Source organism: Neolamprologus brichardi, chromosome 22 (genome assembly GCF_056152115.1).
Source record: "Neolamprologus brichardi isolate AB-2024 chromosome 22, ASM5615211v1, whole genome shotgun sequence".
NCBI classification, from domain to species: Eukaryota; Metazoa; Chordata; class Actinopteri; order Cichliformes; family Cichlidae; genus Neolamprologus; species Neolamprologus brichardi.
In genome coordinates, this window is record NC_142124.1 from 19,832,445 (window position 1) to 19,853,637 (window position 21,193).

The 21,193-nt window shown below is 43.4% G+C and overlaps 1 protein-coding gene across 1 annotated transcript; it reads right to left on the reverse strand.

The window, feature by feature from the left end:
• Window positions 1-170: 170 nt before the first annotated feature.
• On the reverse strand, window positions 171-19,951 carry itgb8 (integrin, beta 8). The gene is made up of 16 exons (XM_006787693.2): window positions 19,343-19,951; window positions 18,338-18,423; window positions 14,369-14,540; window positions 13,435-13,541; window positions 12,865-13,004; window positions 12,467-12,632; window positions 9,796-9,954; window positions 9,581-9,676; window positions 9,314-9,406; window positions 8,139-8,279; window positions 6,449-6,863; window positions 6,101-6,323; window positions 5,875-5,978; window positions 4,103-4,225; window positions 2,896-3,062; window positions 171-1,811 (listed from the first exon to the last, which is right to left on the reverse strand). Exons 1-16 carry the CDS (start codon window positions 19,434-19,436, stop codon window positions 1,686-1,688), a joined length of 2,412 nt encoding a protein of 803 aa, XP_006787756.1. The 5' UTR covers window positions 19,437-19,951; the 3' UTR covers window positions 171-1,685.
• Between the last annotated feature and the right edge of the window lie 1,242 nt (window positions 19,952-21,193).

Consider the following 21,193-nt stretch of genomic DNA (forward strand, 5'->3'; position numbering starts at 1 on the left):
ACATGCTTCAATTCTGGTGTTGGTCTTCAGGGACTGTCATGGTTGAATATTAAAAAAGTTTTTGCATATTTTTCATTAAAAAAATAATGTACATGAAATTTTGGGCCACAGGGCCTAAATAAATACAACTAAATAGAATAACTATAAATTAATAAACACAGTTCAAGAAACAGTTTAAAAACTCTTGCACATTTTTATTGGAATGAAAACAGTCATGCTACACATTAATCGACAGCAAAACTACAGAGAAAGTGCTGTTGTCACTCCGAACATAATGCCCGGTAAGATGAGATGATTAATACCTTATTGCTGAATTCATTTCAGTTTTAGAAACAGAGACAGCTCACAGTATTCACTACCTATTTACTGCTACTCAAATATAGCATAACAAATCAAATAAACATAAAAAATATAACAGAATCATAATAAATATTCATTAGTGTTCCGAGGTTACAGTAAAACAGAGCAGCTAATGCTGTAAACAACATGTTAAAAAAAAAAAAGAGGAACAGGAGTGGGCAAGCAAAGTCTCTGAACAAGTCACGAAACTGGCACTCTGGTTTCAGAGGATCTAATCCTTTAAATTTGCTGAAGAGTGAAGTTCCACCTCTGATCTCAGTACCTTTGGAGCAGATTTGTGCATTAGTCTATACCTGTGAAACAGCAGGTAAATGCAGACATTATTCTGATACAGAGTTCACATTCTCAGGCTTTTGATGATACAACTGCCATTATGTCAGTATGTAAAATATAAATCTATATCCATTGTCATTCCAGTGTTCCAGTGGAGCTAATCCACTCCTCCAGTGAATTAGCTTTAAACACACTTAGGTACCTTTAATGCCTAGAGATCCCACACCTTTCAGTAGTAAAATGCAATTGTTCTAGTGCAAGTCTAACCAGATTATTAACAAAAGACAATCAAATGAAAGTATTCTTGCTTGTCATTACACAATGCCATGATATAACACTAATTTGCAATGCAGCCGATGTTAACAGAAATAAAAACATTAAACGACAAGATTCGCCATGCGTGACTAAAATGTAATCACAGTAAAATAAAAGCAAGCTACTTAGTCACTTGGTGTATGCAAGGCAACACAGCTGAGGTCAGTAATGTGAGTTATTTGAAAGAAAATGTCGTACATTACACTGACCACATGGGGGCAGACTAAGACAGGGAGACAGTACTGTCAGATTATTGTAGTCTGGCACAGTCACATGATTTTTTTTTTTTTATTAATATGTAGTGTTGTCACTATCAAATAAATAGAAAGCATATGTGCACCTGCACCACACACACTCACACATGCACACTCACACATGCACACTTACTCATGCTAGAGTAGTGCATGGCTAAAAAGCGAGGAGTGATCAACTTTCACCCTGTAAAGGTGAAGTGGCTTCTCTGCTCCTACAAAAGAAGGAGAAGAGGTGGGGAATTTGTGCTCTTCATCTTCATCTCCAGGACTCCCAGGATACTGGCCGCGTCAGTCACACAGTCAATAAAAGTTTGGTCAGTTCAATTGACAAATAAAATCCCGTGGAGGTTTCATAGTTTACTTCGCTTGAGTCTCTACGTACTACGTACCGCTGGTTGAAGTTTTATGAAGGTTAGGAGGCAGAAAAGAAGCCTTGAGTCCAGCTTTGCTTCTATATGTCTCTACTGCCTTTGGTATGACCTTTTATTGCCAGGGGTCACCCAGAGGCATCTTAGGAACCTGAATGTGCATTTCCACAGGGCGATCAGGTGGATGGTCCCTCCTGTAGGTGACAGTCTTCTCATTGGTTGTAGGAATGTATGACAGATCCTGGTGGGGAAGGGGGGGCAACAGAAATATGCAGTCAGTAATATTGGAGTCTGAGATGAATACAGATGCTCACTTCAGAAGACTTCTTCACTATTAGTCCAAAATACTACATACTACAGTTCCCATAATGCTATACAAGTTGCCTTTTCCCCCCACATGACTCCTACATGTCATGTGTGACAGATGTTTCCGTGGTTACAGCTTGTGAGTGTTCATATTAGTGGAGAACTCAAAGTGTTAGTCTGTTTAATTGTGATTTATTTCTGGTAAAGATTTGTTGGTAAAGCCAAGATCATAAGTTAAAGGTCATGTTCACAGTCCTTCTGGAGCCTTTACAGGTACACAGAGGATCTTAACCTCTTAACAGCCACCAGGTCACTGGGTTTGGTTAATGTCCTCCCCTTTTTATAGCACTTTCACCTGCTTCAAACACCCACGTGGAAAAGCTTTTAACAGAAACTCTGTGGCTTTATTTGAAATCTAAATGCGTCCCCTATTTACTGAAAGTTCAGCATGTGGCTAAACATGCTAAACTTAACCCTTGGTGGATATTAGGCAGGTAAACTAAAAGTCTATGTGGCCTTTCCCATGACTGAGAAGTGGAGAGTAAGTCTTTGTTACTCAAAAGCAAAACTTCCCCCTGAGTGTAAAATGTCATAAAAAAAATCAGCAAAGAACTGTAAATGTTAACCAGACACATGGTCCTGATTCTTAAACACAATCCACAATCGTCAGTATCATTAAGATGATCTGCAGCAGTGCCATAAACAGGAATCCCCCTCGCAACCCCTAACCAGTAACCATTGCTAAGAAATTCCCATCTTCTTCTCCAAAGTGCTGTATGTCATTATAAGGTCAGAAAGCTGGAAACTGTAGATGCTGAGCTGGGAGTTGGGAGGAAATGTAAAACACAGCTGTACCTCTAAGAGCACACTCACATTCCTCACTGCTGGTTTCAGCTGCCGGTACTACTTCACATAAATATCCTAATGAACCTTTGCTGCTCAGGGCTCCAGGGACACTTTGGCTCTTGTTTAAAATCAGACAGACCTGAGAAATTCCTCAAGCATATCAGAGAGCTAACCTTTCCAGTGCAATGGTACCCTGCATCTTCAACAGTGCCCCCTGGTGACCACCGCCTCTTCTGCAGCAACAGCCGGGACACGGCCACAACCACCAGCCCGCACAACACGGTCAGGGCGCACACGCTCAAGAAAGTTCTCACCAGCCGAAGGCTGCTGCTGACACAGTCTGTAGACACATACACATAAACACACTCAGTTTTACTGTGGGGAGCTATAACATTGTATTGTTCACTGATGGGGACAAAAGTTTGGAGTATTTTTGATCAAAATCATCATTGAGCAACATGAAAGTACAGATTAAATAAAACTAAAAGTACTGATTCAGCAATATGAAACTGTGCAGAGCTAATCAGGTATGTTTCAGTGGCTCTAAACCCAGGTGTAGGCTGGGTATGGTATGTTTTGGATGTAAATGTTGGACTTGCATGAATGAATTTGAATAAAAGTTACTAAAAGAGGAAAGAGACCGTCCACTGAAAAACAGGGGAGACAAAAAGGCAGTACAAAGCAGAGCTACTCATTTAAATGACATATGACACACACACACACACACACAGAGCTCACTCGGCGGCAGCTGTACCACTATTGCGGTACTGAACAGTCAGCTGGCTGTGTATCTGCTGGGGAGCATGTGTGGATGACGGGCTGATTGCTCGACACAAAGAGCCCAAAGATTGCTCTGACATTTTGTAACAGAGTTACCATAGAGACCTGGCTCCTGCTGCACCCGGGAGGAGTGGGTGTGAGCAGGAAGAGAGTGTCCCGTTGGGTGTGGGGGGTTGTTGGAGGGAAGCTTGAGGGGATAGGGGGAGATGGGGGGGAGATGCACAATGAGCAGTGCTGTTCCAAAAATTGGAAAAGGGTGGGGTGTAAGGGTGGCGGGGTGCTCTGTAACACTTAGATGTGCAATAATAATGTGTGTGAAACTGAGGGCAAATGTGAACTGTGAGGTTTAAAATTGTGTGTTTGTGTGTATGTGTGTGTGCGTGAGGAGGTGTGTGTTTGTGTTTGTGGATGATTGAAAAGAAAAAATCCATAAAGTGAGAATGGAAACTGAGGGGAAATCTAAATTACAGCTGTAACACTGACAGCAGGCTTGCTGACTCAAATACACCAGGGTGCAGTAGTGCAGCAGAGGTATCAACGGATATGACCCCAAGTTAAAGCGTGTGTGTGTATGTGTGTGTGTGAGTTTTGACTTCATACCTGGTCTTGTGCTAATAAGAAGCTGAGCCTGACCAGACTTCGAGCTGGTCTGAAAGCGATAGCTGTTGCGACAGCTGTCGTTACTGATGTACATGCAGTGAATCCACGTCTCCCCTGCTTGACCTGAAAATACAGCCAGAGAGAGACGGAGCAGTGAGACCCAGACATATATCCAAGATCCAGAACAAATCCTGGAGGGTTAGTTTAAACAAAAAAATTGATCAGAGTAGTGCTGCTGCAGAGCTGCTCTGTTTTAAAGCTCCTCTTGTTTCAAGTAAATTGAATTCAGGTTTGTTTATATAGTGCCAAATCGCACAACAACAGTCACCTCAAGGTGCTTTACACGGTACCCTACAGAATTCTGCAGAAAACCCCATCACTCAAGTGACCTGCCTGTGAGCGAGCACTTTGTGGTAGGAAGGAAAAACTCCCTTTTAACAGGAAGAAACCTCCAGCAGAACCAGGCATAGGGAGGGGCAGCCATCTGCCTTGATGGGTGGGGGTTGTGAAGGGAAAGAGAAGAGAAGAAACAGAAGCAAAAAGAAAAAGAGAGCATAGGGAGACAAAACACAGACTAAGGGAGAGAGAAGACACAAATTTGATGAATTTAAGGCTGCTGCAGCGGTATATAAACACATGGGGAGTGAAAAGAAGAGAGTGGAGAAGAAGCGCTCAGTGCATAACAATGTATGACATGAAGGCAACCTTATTTTAGTAAAACCAAATTAAGTAATTGAAGATCTGTGTGCAATGAGAATCTGACTCTACAAATCCTCTCAGTAATCTGGGGTCTTGATTCTCGAATAGTGACCAACTGTTAGACAAAGCATTTTGAAGCTAAAAAAGCTGATTTTTTTAGGAGTCAGTGGAGAACAAAACTGAGCTAAAAGGACAGTGAATAGTAGGCTTACACTCATCAGGTGGTCAGAAATGCAACTCTAACTGTATATGAAAAAGAATGTGATGTAGAGGCAGTCTTCTTAGTGGCCAGCAGGGGGTGGCATCTCTGGTTGCAAAACGAGGTCAGGATACATAGTTATCTATGAGAAACCCAACTTTCCACTTCTTTTATGACTTCAGCAAATGCTTGCCTTGTGAGTTTATGGCCCCTGAAGACAGTTTTAAGTCATACTTAATAAAACATGGTGTTCTTTTTTCATTTCATTCATTTTCAATGGTTGTATTATTTAAGGTATAATAGGTGTTAAAACAGGATGTGGGTTAGTTTGGGGCTACCTTGTGATTGACATGTTGCTATCATGCAGTATGCTCAGCTCTCAGTGAAATCCATCTGTCGCTCTGTTTCTAAATAACCAAATGGCTCTGGCTCAAAAATGCAGGCAATAAACTGCCAACATGTGCAACAGCACTTCGTGTAACTTGTCAATGTCGTTTTTATAGAACTTACCAAAAAAAGATGAATACAAGCAGCTCTAAGGGTTGCTTGTTAAATAGTAAATACAAAGTAATATATTTCAAACCCAAGAGCAAATTCAAACTGAGCCAAGGCTTTTATTAAAATCAACTAAATCTGTCGTAGCTTCAATTAAAGAAAAAAAACATTTTTTAGTGTCCACAAAACTACAAATATGTAAACCTGAACCTGGAGGTTTGTTCCTGTTAAAGGGGAGTTTTTCTTTCCCGCTGTCGCCAAGTGCTTGCTCATATGGGGTCATATGATGGGGTTTTCTCTCTATTATTTACTTCGAGGCAACGGTTGTTGTGATTTGGTGCGATATAAATAAAATTGAATTGAATCACACCAGCTCTACCTGACACGTCATCCATGTAGCCGACCAGCGGTGCACAGGTGTGGTTGCACTGTCCCGCCTCTTCTTGGGTCAAACCATGAGAAAGGTGGCAGCCCACACACGTCCTAAGAGGCAAAACAACGCAAACAGAAATAACAAATCATTACAGTTTCAACTTCAAGCATACAGCTCGATCTGTCGGAGCTCCCATCGTGCTTTGCGGTACCAAATATAAGTCGCTAATTACCAGTATGATTGGCAGGTGCTTTGGCACGCAGGGCAACGCTCGCAGAAGTCTCCGGAGTGTTGGGGGTCGTCGCACGCGCACTTCCCACACACACACTTCCCTCTCCCGCTGCAAAGCAAGCCATTTGATGACTGGCAGGTTGCTGTGGCGACGGGACAGTTGCAGCTATCGCCTGTCCATCCATCCTCACACACACATTCACCTAGCACACACACACCCCGACCTGAGAGACAAGAGAGAGATGAGAGGAAAAAGCATTAGAGAAGTTAACGAAGAAAAATCGTGCACTAGTCATCTTGACATTAGCAGTATCACTATGAACTGATTTTCAGAGTGTGCCCCGCTTACTTCCACACAGCAGCCCTCCTTCGTAAGGGCAGGAGAAGTCGTCTAATTCGCAGTATTTCCCGTACACTGCACCGAGCCTGCTCTGCTCACAAACACACTTCCCACATTCGCACACTCCGCGGCCACTGCAGACCACATCAGACCCATCTGCTTTGCAGTTCTTGTTTGAATCCGAGTCCTTCATCATCCCGTAGTTCGGCCTCTCCTCCTGATTGTTGCCATTTTGGGTCTGTTTGCATGGTGACGCGTTGGCATCACGGCACTGTCCCGCCGGTCCACATGTGCACTGACATTTAGAGCGGATCCTCACAACAGTGGATTCGTTGTAACCCACGGGACGGACCATGACTGTCACATCTTCATCTTTACCGTCATCAGGACAGGAGTGCTGGCCAATTGTGATATTGAAGTAGACCTGCGTAAAACAAATATGTTTATAAAGAGCAGCAGGATGTTGAAAGAGGGATAGAGTTGTGTTCTAGTTGTATATTTATATGGGCGGCAAAGTCGGTTGGTCATCTGGTGCACCACCATGGCCCAGTTCAAAAAGAACTACTGTAATATTTTATGCTATGAATCTCATCGATTTAGTGATAGAGTGTCTTGTTTCCCTAGCAACAGCAGGTAGAAATTCCAGTTTCTTCACCACTTTTGTTCACGACTAAATGACCACATCTCATGCCATCCTCATTAGTTAACATGCTAAACTCAGGCCCTCAGTATTGTTGTAAGCATGCTGACATAGACATTTACAGCAGAGAGTCTATCTTAAACATCCTGTACACTTACACAGCGATGTGGATCATTTTTCTGCACCAAACTGAGGCTGTAAATCTAAAAGGTGTGAATAAGCCAAATCTTGCTGCATAATTACAGAAATCCCTAACAGCTCAAACAGTTGGATAGGAAAATGGATTCTTAGGCTGAATTTGAACAATTATTCTGTTGGCTGATGTGGAAAGTTGTGCATGCCAAAGCTTTGAGTTCACAGTAAGCCTTTCTATTGATTTTTATCTCCATTCTGGTAATTGTTTCCATAATTCGTCTCTAATCCACCCACAGATTAAAGTTTCTTTGTACAGTGGAGTAACTCTGTAGAGCAGTGATTTAGTATGCCGAGGTTCAATAAAAGTTTAGAACCCCAAAATGTGACGAAAGAAATCTCACAGGAAGCTAAGGGGAGTAAAATCATTCCCAAATGCACTGAAGATGCTATAATTAGTGCCAAAGCAAAGGTCTCTTTGGCTGCTACAGTTGAACATTTTGTGAGAGTAACCTCTGATAAAGTCATGCTGCTTAAGTAGAAAAACTACCGTGCACAGCTGAGAAATATCAAAAAGTGCTCTCGGCACTGGTGAAGGTTTCTTTTTCTCTGCTGGATACCAACACAGGTATTTAGGAGTACAAGTCCAATGACCTCATTCTAAATATAAATGTCCTATTTGTCTGTATCGAGGCTCTCGTGTTAGGTGAGGTAGGGATTTCAGGAGGAAAAGGTCGCGAAATCACATGGAAATGTTTTCCTCTTAAATACAGTCCGTGTAATCCGCTCAGCTCGGATTATTTTTCAAATCTTCTCTGTCACGTAAAGCTCTCAGTGCGAGGGCGTTTGTGTATGTCAGGGTAATCTGATACAACTAATATATGCCTTGTGACATCTCTGGTGGCTCTGACGCTGCTGGGTGTTTACCGTCTGGTCGGGCTGCACCCCCGTGCAACTGTGCTCTGCAGCAGTGGATCCATCGGGGCAGAGAGGAGTTACAGACACCCAGTACCTGCTGACCGCCTTGTCCTCCAACGACACGGACACCACCACCTCTGATAACAACCTCTGGGCACATCGAAAACAGAGAGACAAGCAGCATTACATTGAGAGCCCGATATAAAGAAACTTATTATAGCTTACTGTGCTGACTACAAAGCAATGTAGGTTAAGATAAAAGGGAATGCTAGGAACAGCTTGAAATTTTAATGAACGTAATCTGTGTGAGTGAACAGCAATGACGAAAGAAAGGGGGGGGAAAAGAGGCTCATTAATTAAAGTTGTCACATGTTGCCTAAAAGCCCTCTGTCGCCCTCTCTTTCTTCCTGAAATACAGGGATTTATGGGAACAAGGAGGTGGGGCCGAAAATAGCATCTTTGTGTTCCTCTCTGATTAGGACACATGGTTTCTGTGGGGATCTGATAGCCATTATAATGCCAGCTTCTGTTCAGGCGGCGCTGTTTGTGTATGTGTGTGTGTTTCTGCACGTATGCGTGGCTGCGCACCCGATTCTGTGGATTCGGCAGATTCTCGAAGCAAACAATGGAGCGCTGTGCCTGAGGCGAGATTATACTCTGCCAACTGAATTAACCCCGTGGTGAGTCTCACTCACCCACACACACACATACAAAACCTTAACCTTCCGTAACCTCAAATTCTCGTCCGTGTTGTTTCCTGTTGTTGTTTTTCTTTCTTCAGTTTTTAGGTCTCTCCCCATCATCAATTTTCCCCAAACTTTAGCACTTTAAGTTTGAGATCATTTAAGATTTTTCTTGCATTCCCCATTTTCGAACTTCAACTTCTGGGGTACACATAAACAGGACGCACTTTTCAAACAGGAAATGCGCTATTACTCAGTCCGCATGATTCAACAAGTCAAGGAGAACAACAAAAGTTCGTGTTGCTTCAGCAGACCGGCAGCAAACTTTGTCTCAACATTTCTGAGCCAGGAATGTGTGGGGTTGTGATTCCAGCTCTCACAGTGCTGCTCTTCTCGTCTCTCCCACCTTTCACTTGTCCCCGTCTTTGTCCAAAGAATGAATAAGACGCTACAAAGAGGACAAAGAGCCTACGAGGGGAGGTGTAGCTGAGTGCTTTGTACCTTGTATGCATCCACCACCAGGTCTATGAGATTCGGAGCCTGGAAGAGGCCTAATTTTCCCAGGTAGGAGCCAGGTAGCAGATGCATCAGCTCCTGGAAAAGGAAAGGGAGACGAGAGTAGAGAAAAACGTAATGCTTTTAAAAATCTTCCCCTCTCAAATGTGCTCCTGAAATGAGCAAGATATGTATGAGTCAAAACTTGAGAATCTGTGGCTGATTGTATGCCTTCTCAGTATATTACTAAGTGCACGTGTAGGGGCACATTACCTCATACCACTGGTATTGCTGCTTTTCCACAGCAAAGATGGAGTAGATATGGTTTTCAAGGAGCTTATCAGACAACTGACCCAAACTGGGATGGTCCTGAAAAGCAAAGTAAACCTCCTGTCACCTCAAAGCCTGTAGTATTTCATCTGGTCCACATTAAAGTGAGATTATGTGAGATTAAAGTTTGATGCTTTAGCTTTTGTAAGTTTCCTCACCATCCTGGTACTGCCTTTGTAGACGTTGTCCTCCAGGTGACACAGGCCATCGTGTGGCACGACGATCCCTGCCAGCCGGCTATCCAGGGCGAGGTGAGAAGGCTGGTCGGTCATCAGGAGCAACAGACGCTTTGCCTCTGGTCTCCAACCAACAGCCCTCTAAAATGCAGAAAGAAGGCAACGTGCAATGTTATTTTTGGCCATTAATTTAGCAAAACTTAGATATTTTCATCCTAATACCAAAAAAATTCAAACACAAGCAGAGATCCATTGAACGTCTCTGCAGCCTGTTTTTGCAGAGTGGTTTTTGTTATTCCTTTAAATCATGACGGAGTGATGTGGAAAAATGTGCATGCGTCACATTTTAAGGATTTACAAGTGTGGGAAAAAATGCAAGGCGAAACATTTTACACATGTGAACTGGATTATTTTCAGTGATGATCAGGCTTTTCTGTAATGTCCAATTAAATAAAGAACCGGGAGTCTCGATTTTTATGTCTGTGACTCATACAGTGACTCCTTTCTCTCAGCGTGAGAAAATGGGCCAGTGTGCATGTGTGTGTGTGTATTTAGGGAAACCTAGTGAGCTTATAAGTAGGCCTGGCGTAATGGAGTCTATTTCTAGACTGATGACCACCGTGATGTTTCCCTCCGAGATGGCTACTCAGGGGCCCCCTGCATGGTGTGACACATAACCCCCGCAGAAGCTATAATGTAAGCAACTGTGAATCTGAGTGTGTGTGTCTGCCATACCCCACATGTGGAGTTAATACTTAGCGGGATTCCTGTGGCAATATGCATTGCTTTCAGGGTGCCACTATTTTTCCAGAAAAGAGTAAACACTTCTTTTAGATTTGCAGATTTAACACCTACTTACAACTAGAAAACACCCCTTAGATTTACATATACAGCTTCTAATCTACCACTTGGTTGGAATGGAATCAGGGTCAATATAATTTGGCTTTTTAACAAGACACTAACACTAAAGAAACTGTTTATGTAAAGTAGAGGAAAGTAATCATCCATTCTCTTCTGTTTATTCTTATCAGAGTCGTGGTGGTGGTGGATAGACAATCTATCTAGTCTATCTACCATAGGGCGAGAGGCGGGATACACCAAGTCGCCAATTTGACACAGGGCTAAATTAATCAACATTAATCAAAAATATATAAATATATAATAAATAAGTCACTGCATAAATATTCAAACCCTTTAAAGTAGCTGAACTAATTCAACAGAGCTCCAGCCAATTGTAGTTTCACAGTTAATGAAGTGCAGATTACTAAAGTGCAGTGAATGTGTCTCAAGTGACTGTAGTATAAAGACACCTGTGTGTGAAAGATTCAGTCACACGTTAATCGGTATTCCTGGCAACAATTACACCATGAGGACAGAAGAACGCTCCAAGCAAGTCGGGGAAAAGATTAGGAAAACTATAGGTCAGCGTACAAGTCACTGAAAATCCCCTGGAGTTCAGTTAAATTCGTCATGACTGGAAGAAACAGCACATGTGTAAATCTGCCTAAAGCAGGCCGTCCTCACAAACAGTGACTGTGTGAGAAGGACACCAGTAAGGTGGGGGCCACAAAGACACCTATGACTACACTGAAGGAGTAAAAAGCTTCAGCACCTGAGATGTTGCTCAGGCTTTATGGAAGAGTGGGGGGGAAGTTCATCTAAAAGCATGTGGGAGTCTGGGGTCTCTAGTCTGATGAGACCAAAATCAACTTTTTAAGTCATCACACTAGACACTCTGTTAAGGTAGCAACAGACATTCTATATATTTTGGCAAATACACCATCTCTGGCAAAACATAAAATGAATACAGCAATGATAGATAAATCCTGAAAGACCATCGGATTCAGTCTCCAAGAGAATTCCAACCTAATACGCAAACCTAAGACACGAAGCATTCAGGCATGAGCTAGACGGAAATAGTTTAAAGTCAACAAGGTGAGTGTTTTGGAGTGGTTGAATCGAAGCCCGGAGCTCAAGCCAATGGAGAATTTGTTGTTGGACTTGAAAAGCACTGTTCATGCCTGACCCTGTGCAACCTGACAGAGCTTGAGGAGTTTTGCAAAGAGGAGTGGTGTACAATTGCAGTATCCAGATGTGCAACCATGACTCAGACCTGTCCACAGACTCAGTGCTGTGACAGCATCCAAAGGTGAATTTACCAAATAATGACTTGAATTAAGATCCAGAAAAACAAAGCTGGAGCTGAGTTCAATCATGATGCGGCAAAGTAAAATTTGTCCTGTGCTCTGACTAATTACAGAGCTCTCTGGGCTGAAGAGGAGCTTGTTAGCTTGTTATTAACACACATTTCAAAAGCCAGAAGTCTCAGTGGTATGTAGTGAGCATTAGGGTAACTTGCACTGTGGAGGCAATATAGACAGGCTATGGAGTGACACATGTTGCCATGTAGATGATATTGTTTTAGGGAAGCCTTTGATTATTTCTGCAACCTAAACTAATACATCTGATGGATTATAGCAACAACAATTATGAGAATGCAGGGTTGAGCCGGCACAATCGAGTAAGGGTGGAAAAACTACATTAATAACTGTGCTGTTAAAACACATCACTATACATCACTAACAGCCTCTGAGGGAGTTTTATATGCATTCATGTATTTATGTACGCAAACTACAAATGAACAAATGCCCACCTGGCAGACCGCAGCTTGCAGCATGGCATCTAGTCCTCCTTCAGGTGTGTCCATGTTACCAGAGATGCGCTGACGCTTGATCACCCGCGTAAACTCGCTCATATTGCTCGTCATGCTAAGGACATGGTGGAAGCCGTGGGCTGGTCGACAGCGTATTTCAAAATCACTTGTGAGAGACAAAAAATAAATAAATAAATTAAAAAATGAGGTCCTGTTTGCAAGATTTGGAACTGCAGAGCTATTATGCTCAGCTTATCCTGATGACAATGTTGCCCCAAGCAACTAAAAAGCTAAATTATGCATCTTTGTATATATTTTTTACATGATCACTGAAATTATGACATCCCTCTTCGAGTGTATCATTGTATCTTCCAACTCTAGCTAACAAATGATCTTACCTGCAGGGATTGTGGATCTTTGAAGGATGAACGTTGATGTAAGGAGAAACAGGCTTGTCCACAAATGAGCCAAAACCCAGCCAAAGGTCTGAGGAGTGCTCCGTCATACGAAGGGACAGAGCTACACCCACCGTCTTCAGCTGTGCCGCACGCAGAAAGCAGGTTGGAGAGGTAGAACAAGGACAGGTAAAGAGCAGCAGGCGAGAAGGGAAGAGCAAAAGAAGGAGGCGTGCAAGAGGATATAAAATAAGAAGATTTGGAAGATGATCCAGAATAAATCAGGCACAATAGACAAAAATAAAGCTGATTTACTTCCCATTTCCTCTGCTTCATTTAAAAAAAGTTTAATCTGTAGTAGTTATAAAGTCGGTGTCCATCTCACTGGGCCTACTTACTGTTTATAGATCCTGGTGAGACTTCTCATTTATGCAAGCCTTGACTTAATTATGTTTTTACACAACAAATAGTCCTTGCAGCTATATTTATATATAGAACCTTCGAGAAGAAGGCGTGGAACAAATCCTCACTGACTCACTGAGCAGCAGAGTGACAGAGCATTTTCACACCTACTTGATCAAGGTTTTCCTGCATAGAAGCCGATACATCCACCAGGTAGTACAGGTCCACGGGATAACGCTCCAGCTGCTTCACCGACACTATGAAACTGGCCGCTGAACCTAGAAACAAACACACACACACAACATAAACTGCAATGAGCAAAAGTTCAAAAATACTGCATGGTGCACTGCAGCACCAGCATCTACGTGAAGCAGAGATGCAGTGAAACATTTGTCAGGTAGAGGTTGGCTGAACTGTCCGGACTGCAAGGCATCTTCCCTTTACTCTCGCTTTGCTGCTCATCTATATATATATATATGTGTGTAATTACGAGGAAGGACAGCGATTTCAGTGGAAGGGGACTAACTGCACTGCTATTCGCAGCAGCCGAACCAGCTACCAAAAGCTCAGAATACAACACACACACTCACACTGGGACTGTGACTTCATTTAGTGCTTAGGGCACCATTTCTCCACAATAATGCCTTTATTATAGTTTTTTTTTCCTGAAGGCTTAAACACTAACAGTGATTCTTGAAGCACCCATCTCAGAAACTGTTAACACTTTTAGTCAGTGGAAATTCGAACACCCACCCCTTGGTGCTGTATGCTGCCATACGGCGCTGCAGGCAGTACTCGCTGTGCTGCTGAGCTACTAAATACAGCACCGCATGTGATGAGGTCTTATGGCCTGATCCTTAAAGAAGGTGAGATTTTTCACATTGTTTTGTTCCTTTTCTTTCCCGCAAGAACGTTCTTATTTTCTGATATTGCACTGGTGTTCAGCACATTCACAAACTGCCCTGCTTGGCACACAAAATAATCAAAAACCACAAGTGCTGGTCATTTACACTATCGCCGCAATGGTGTGCTTTCTGCATACTGAACACGTTATTAAGAGAGTCTGATCGTTTTTTCATCCAACCCAAGTTATCACGTCATCTACCTGGTCTGAGGGTGATGCTGATGTCTCTTGGGGAAACTTGTGTGCTGCTGATGGTGGCGTTGACCTCCACCTTAACCTCTGACTGCTCCATGAACTCCAGTGCACAGCCCCTCCTGAGCAGGTTAACTGGCAAGTCACAGCGCTGACTTAGCCCCGCCCCATCTAGAAAGTCCTGCAGGTGAAAACATAAAGTTCAAAATGGTCAGTTTGCCCTTCATTCAAAATATGCTGGTTTTAAAATCCAACCCTGTATTTAAAACAAGTTAGGATGATGTAAGGAAGAGGGCTTCCTTACTAAGAGGGCTTAGTAAGGCTTCCTTACTAGTATAATTTGTATTGTGGTAACTTGTACAGCACTTTAGAAGCACCTTTGCACTTTATTAAAAGCACTTTATTGAGCACTGCACTTTAAGGATAGACTTGCACATCAATAACCATTTGCACACAAGAGGTTTAATAATTTATTGAATATTTATTGAGTTATTTAATAATTAGCAGGTGGCCTTTTGCTCCAGGTCCTGCACAGCTGCTCCTCACTGAGAAGTGTGGTGGTTGTCTGTGAGGAAAGGTTGTTACTGGGAGCAAATAAGGTCTACTGCCAAGTAAAACTTAGGCAAGTGTGTGTGTTTAAAGTCTACAGGTAAAAGTGTTGGTGCAAAGACCTTTTCTGTGTCCTCTCCAGGGTGTTTGGGCAAATATTTCCCCAGTGGTCCGGACACCATTTAAAGGTTCCAGGAGAGGCCATGGGTTAAGGAGGTGTGAGAAATCTCTATACATGGGTTTTTGGTGTTTTTTTAATAGGGTTAAGGTATAAGGTTAAAATATAACATATTTAATTATCAGAGAATGATAAACTGTATTTATTTATTAACTCAGATTGTGTATTGTATATAGAAGGTGGAATGCTAGAATTTGGTAAACTCACCTGGGAGTAAATAATGGTTTAGTCCTAAACAGCTGAGAGTATTTAAAGCTGCCATTTGTCATTAGACAAGAGATTGTTGTTGCTGTTAGTTGATCTACCACTAACCGTCATGGCGTTAGATACATGTGGGCAAATAAACGCCTCTTGCTTCCACCATACTTTGTCTCAGTCTTCACCTTCACTGTAAATTCATCTGCAAAAGCTTTGTCAGAGGTGATGTGGGAATGGACGGATGAGCAAATAATTTAAACGTGTCCTCGAAAATAGCAAAAACATAATACAACCTGAAACGGCATTGTTTTTGTTCCAAAAAGCAAATTCACTTCCAACAAAACGCTAACAACACTTTAGGTAAAAATGTCTCCAAAAGGTGACAGAGGACTCTTTTTGCATTATCTTGACGAATTAAGCAAAGCCTTCTTTTATTAAACAACAATGAGAGCACATGTGACTTCAAAGCCTGTAATATTGAATATTAACGGTGCCTTTGCACATGTAAGTCACTCACGCCATGTGCGCTAATGAATACAAATAACAGATGGTGGATGTTGAGATGGTCTCTCTCTTCCTCAGCCCACGGGAGGCGGCGTCCTTGATTTCCAAAAGGACTTTTGTTTGGTCAATTTTGCACCCTCCTAAATGAGCTTGGGCCCACCCATTGTAACTGTATTTCTGCATCTTGTATAAATCCTTTTTTCTCCTTTTCATTGTGGATAAGTGTGCATACAATGACGGTCTGTTTGTTGGCCGACGTTGGTTTTAAAAGTGCTCCAAAAGCCATTCAGTGATTTCCACTGTGTAATTGAGTGCTGCCTGAGGGCAACAAATCAAGGCCATTCAATGTTGGATTTCAGCCTTTTATTTCCCCTTATTTTTTACAGATTTCTCTGGGTTCTACATTATTTTATATACTGCAAATAATAAAAGGTAATAATGGCTTTAGAGTGCTGTTAAAGACGTACTGCCCTTTATCAAATTTACGTAGGATATGTTCCCCAGTTAGTTGGTTACAAGTTCAAATGTAGTGTATGTTTCAAAAAACAACATGTTTGAATTTCATCAATTTTATTTAAGATTATAAATTTTAATATAGGAGAGCATTTTTTCCACATGCACAATATAACAAAGGTCTGTAGGGTATAGCTCACTTGCAATTTTAAACTCTATAAACAGAGCATACAAGGAAGCCATGTTTTTGCTGTAATCTCATCTGTATGATGAGCACATCTCCTTCAGCCCGTCTGGAGCAAGAGCGAGAGTAAACAATTTCAAGGTCAGAAGAAAAAATTATAGATTTTCTCGACACTTGTGCCGACGTCTCCATCGTCTCCATCAATTCAAAAATGTACGCCTAACACTCTGCGTTTAAAGGCTGCAATCTAGTTAATGTTTAACCCATTAGTTAATTTTTTAACCTTTGCTCACTGTGAAGTATGTAGCGAAAGACTCACACATGCTGCAGAGTCCTGCACACAGACAAACATTCAAAAAAAAGGATTTATTTCTGGAGCCATTGGGCAACTTTTGATCCGTTTCTCTTTCTCCTGCGCACCTGCCTGGTGTCACAGACGTGCAAAGCCTTCCCTCATTTATTCCACTCAGGGAAACATGCTATACTGAAACCAGTTTCACAATTAATCAGTGGTTTCATTTTTCATTCTGATTGCTTTCAGTGTGCTTGTATTGATTTTTGATGGAGTTACCCCGACATGAGAGCCATGACTGTTTTTGCTATCGGACGCTTGAAATTACTCATCAGTTTCAAGTACCAGGTGGAGGTGCCTGTTTGGATTTACTCCGGATTTATTCTCCGTGTATTCCAACACGATGGAAATTTGCTCAGTGTTCGTTTGGACAGTTCAAAATGTGATTAGACGCCCTTATTGTCTTCAGATTCTTGATTAAGTTCTCCAAATAGTCAGCTGCCACAACGGCAGAATGTAACAGTGTCATGCCTTATAGCTTTGGAGAGGCTTAGTGACCTTTGGTACTTAAGTCTGTAGCAAAAAAACTCAGAAATACAAAGAAGTGGCACAAAACCCCCCCGTAAAATTACACCCCTGAATATGTGTATTTACACTGTAATTAATCTGTCATGGGCCAGACTGAGATCAGTCCTTTTTAAAAAAAGCATGAGGGGGAAACAGATAAGGGATGAAAGAGTGAAAAAAACACACGGTTGAGGAAAACCGTGGTCTACAATAGAACCTGAAACTGTAGCAAACTATGTGACCAGGACCTGAACCTGAAACCTGGACTGGATTGTGTGTATTTATGGTGTTCCCTGTGGCTATAATTTGCCCTGTAACAACTCTGAATGCCAAAAAGTTTCAGACTGACTTTCTGGGACTTTCCTTACACAGTCTGTCTTTTCACTGGACTCTGAATATTAACAGCCAAATGTGAACATGCATATTAACAAGACCGGCACTGTTTAATACTTATCCAAGCATGGCTCTGTGAGTTTATATGACCTTGTATGTGTGTGTGTGTGTCTGTGTGTGTAGGAGGTAATGTTTGAGGGCTCACACACACACACCAGTGAACCCAGCCCCACTTGATGATGTCAAGAAGTGTAGGACTTACGGGGTGGGAAAGCACCTGAAGTCTGTAAATGCACACATGCTGACAGTTTGGTCTGGTATTTTCTATCTGTGTGTTGTTACTGGTGTGGCACCAGAAAGCTTTACAGCTCCTCAAGTCTGTTTCGGGGTGGGCTCTTTACGAGACAGACCGACACACAGACAGATAGAGGCATGGGCGGAAGCAGCAATATGTGTAAGTGTGTGGAGACTAAACACATGGATGGAAAAGTGGCTCTGTCTCTGCTTTCTGCCTGAGAAAACGTGCATGGAAACATTCACACGAGCGGCCGGCGCAACTCACACGAGTCATAACGCAGGCCGCCGAGCTCTAACGTGCATATTATATTCACATTTGTGGACTGGATCAAAGCTTTGGTTCGTGTCATCTGAGGAATGCTGTCCAATGCCTGCCACGTTTGTCTCTGACACACGCAAACACACGTTCATACGCATTCCTACCTCTTTGAAACACCAGGCGCACTGTGGCCCACGGCTGAGGCAGTCTGTACAAGAGGTGATGCCAGGAGACCGACACACGCCGTCACCTGCTCAAGGAAGGGAGGAGGAAAGGTGGAGGAGGCAGAGAGAGAAAAATGATTGCAGGGAAGAAGAAAAAAGATAGAGGAGGAGGAGGGAAGAATCTGAGATTAGCATATGAAAGAATGTGTGTGTCAACACTTATTAGCCATGCAGCTGAACCCCTGTGGACGTTAGACACTTCTGATGATAGGAGCACCACTTAGCATCTCATAAGAGGCTGTTCAGCACAAATCAGCCACCATCTGGAAGCAGGCACTGGATTTGCTGGAGTAGTAATCCCTCGCCCAACACCAATACACACATCCATACCACATCTAATTATTAGTCAATCATTTAGTGAGTGCATATGTAGGGAGTCCATAACTAGGCACTCAAACAGGATATGTCTATGCAAGGTTTGCAGAAAAAAATACAGTAAGGATGCAGACTTTACTGAGTGACAAAGAAAGGCTTTTTGTAGTGGAATTAATGTAGTGATTTATCTGCTGGAATCTAATTTTCCAGAGTTATTCCAGGGAGCTTCAGTGAGGTTGTAATGTAGGACAAAAGGAGAAAAGCTGCAGGTCTGAGCATCACTAACAGCGCACTCTCACCCAGTTAAAATTCTTGGCCTCTGGCAAAAAAGACTTTGAAGGTTAATCGCCTAACTTCTAATTTTAAATGTTCGGTAATGTGCTCAACAAAGAGGGCTGGAGTGTTACCTGCTACTGCAGTGAGGCTGTCATTACTTCTCATCAATAACTAGTTTGTAACTCCTCCACATGAGACAAATGCCCATTACGAGTCTTTTACGTGACCTCCTGCAGAGACTACAGAGAATGTGGGATGTGGGGGACGCTAATGATCGCTTGACAGTGATAGCTACAAGATGCAGGCTAATTGCTGAGATGGGATGTAATTAGCCCCCAATGAGCCTCCACTCACCGGCACTGAAGGATTCCCCGCTGAAAGCGACCACCAAACAGCAGAGCAGGAGGCACAGGCAGGCGCTGTCGTATGTGCGTAGCCAGGAAGTCATATTATTCTGTCCACACCGGGTAGGAGACCGGAGCCAAGCAGCGAGGAGACACGGGAAGCGGAGCTGTACGGCTACTGGAGATGAACCGGGGGAGACCGGACACCGTGCGTTCGCCGGCGCATGAACAATAACCGCGAGTGCTGGCCCAAGCCGCGGGACATCGTGGTTCACCCAAATAGCCCTCTAATCCCGGAGAGGCATTCACATCGACCGGTCAAATCAGCTTACAAGCGCGCTCCCCCGTGGGCCACGAGAGGAGGTGAAGCAATCGGCGGAGTGCGAGTCACCTCCATCTATTTCCACCCAGCCGCAGGTGTGCGACGCGTCTCCGAGAGCTTCTCACAGCTTCGCCTCACAGCTGATGGTAAAAGTCTCATCCCGGGACAGAGCACACGCCGGAGTTACACACGGGAGAGCCAATCAGCGCTCAGCCGGCGCGCAACCGACATGCTGAGTGAACATCATACGCCGAGAGCAGGAGAATAACCGTGTTTTAACCACTGCCATGGTAACCACGCCGCTGTATGTACGAGAGAGAGAGAGAGCTCAGAAGGGGAGGGGGCGTGTGTGTGTGTGCGTGTGCGCGCGGGGGGTGGCTGACAAATAAGGAGAGGAGGAAGAGAGGTGAACAAGGAGGAGTTGCGGTGGATTCCGAGTGTAGCGCTGGTGTTTATGTTGTTTCTTAAGGGAGCAGTAAGGGGGACCGCTGAGCGCGAGGACCTGCGTGGATGGATGATGGTGTGGGGTAGTTGGTGGGGGGGTGGTCAGTAAAAACCAGAGCTCTCGCAGAGGGCTTCACAGGCTGGTGCTACAGGGGGAGGTGACGCGGTGCGGGGGTCTGACTCCATTGTGCGCAGATTCCAGTGACATAGAGTAACCTCCTCGCCGGCTGCTCCGCTGGAGAGAGCCAAAAATACTTAGTAAATAACTGAACGTTTTATCCACGAGGAAAACAGCCACGAAGCAAGAAAACACTAGCAACCCAGACCATCTTTGGCCTGCTCGTATCTGGTGGGGGTCTTCAAGGTAAAAGAATCAGAATCGTGTTTATTGGCCAAGTATATGTGCAGACACATACAGGGAATTTGGTTCCAATAGATGGTGGCTCTCAAGCACAGCAATGTAAAAAAAGAAAGAAAGAAAGAAAGAAAGAAAGAAAGAAAGAAAGAAAGAAAGAGACTCCAGTCTTGTCTTGGCTCCTGGTGAATGCGCCAACGCGCAGCAATAAGATCGCGCTTATCTCCTCTTCTTTGGCCTCCATCTGTTGCTCAGGAGCCTGGAGCAGACCCAGCCGCCTCTCCTCTCATTCATTCATCCATTCATTCACATAATTTGTCCAATGGGAATTTTTGGAGTGCTGACACCTCCCCATCCACACTCCAAGCAGTCACCCTCAATTATGATAATGATGCAAACACACACCCCACTGTTTTCTAAGTGTGTGAAACATCCCTGAAAAGCAGCTTCCACGCAGTCTCTTTCTTTCTCTCTCTCTCTCTGCCCAGGCTCAAGTCTCTCCTCTCTGCAGGCTGAAGGTGACAGCGACGGTTTTGTAGTGACCAGAGGGCATAAAAAATAGAGGTATTCACTGCTGAGCAAACTTGATAATGGACTCCAGTGTAAACAGGTCCTCTGCCCTGGTCATCAGCACTGGCCTACATCACTATCTTAATGACAGCTGTCATTGTTGTTAACCCGACACAAGCCACTCTTCCTCCGAGTCATTCCTCCCCCACCTTTCCCACCTCCACACCCTC

Bases quoted from the DNA above. Each gene is read 5' to 3' on its own strand.
- itgb8 (XM_006787693.2), bottom strand. From the start codon at position 19,436: ATGACTTCCTGGCTACGCACATACGACAGCGCCTGCCTGTGCCTCCTG. The intron at 6,864-8,138 runs GTAAACACCCAG...TGTTTTACGCAG, and splicing joins GGGTGCAGCCCGACCAGACG to GTCTACTTCAATATCACAAT. The intron at 5,979-6,100 runs GTAATTAGCGAC...TTTGCCTCTTAG, and splicing joins AGCACCTGCCAATCATACTG to GACGTGTGTGGGCTGCCACC.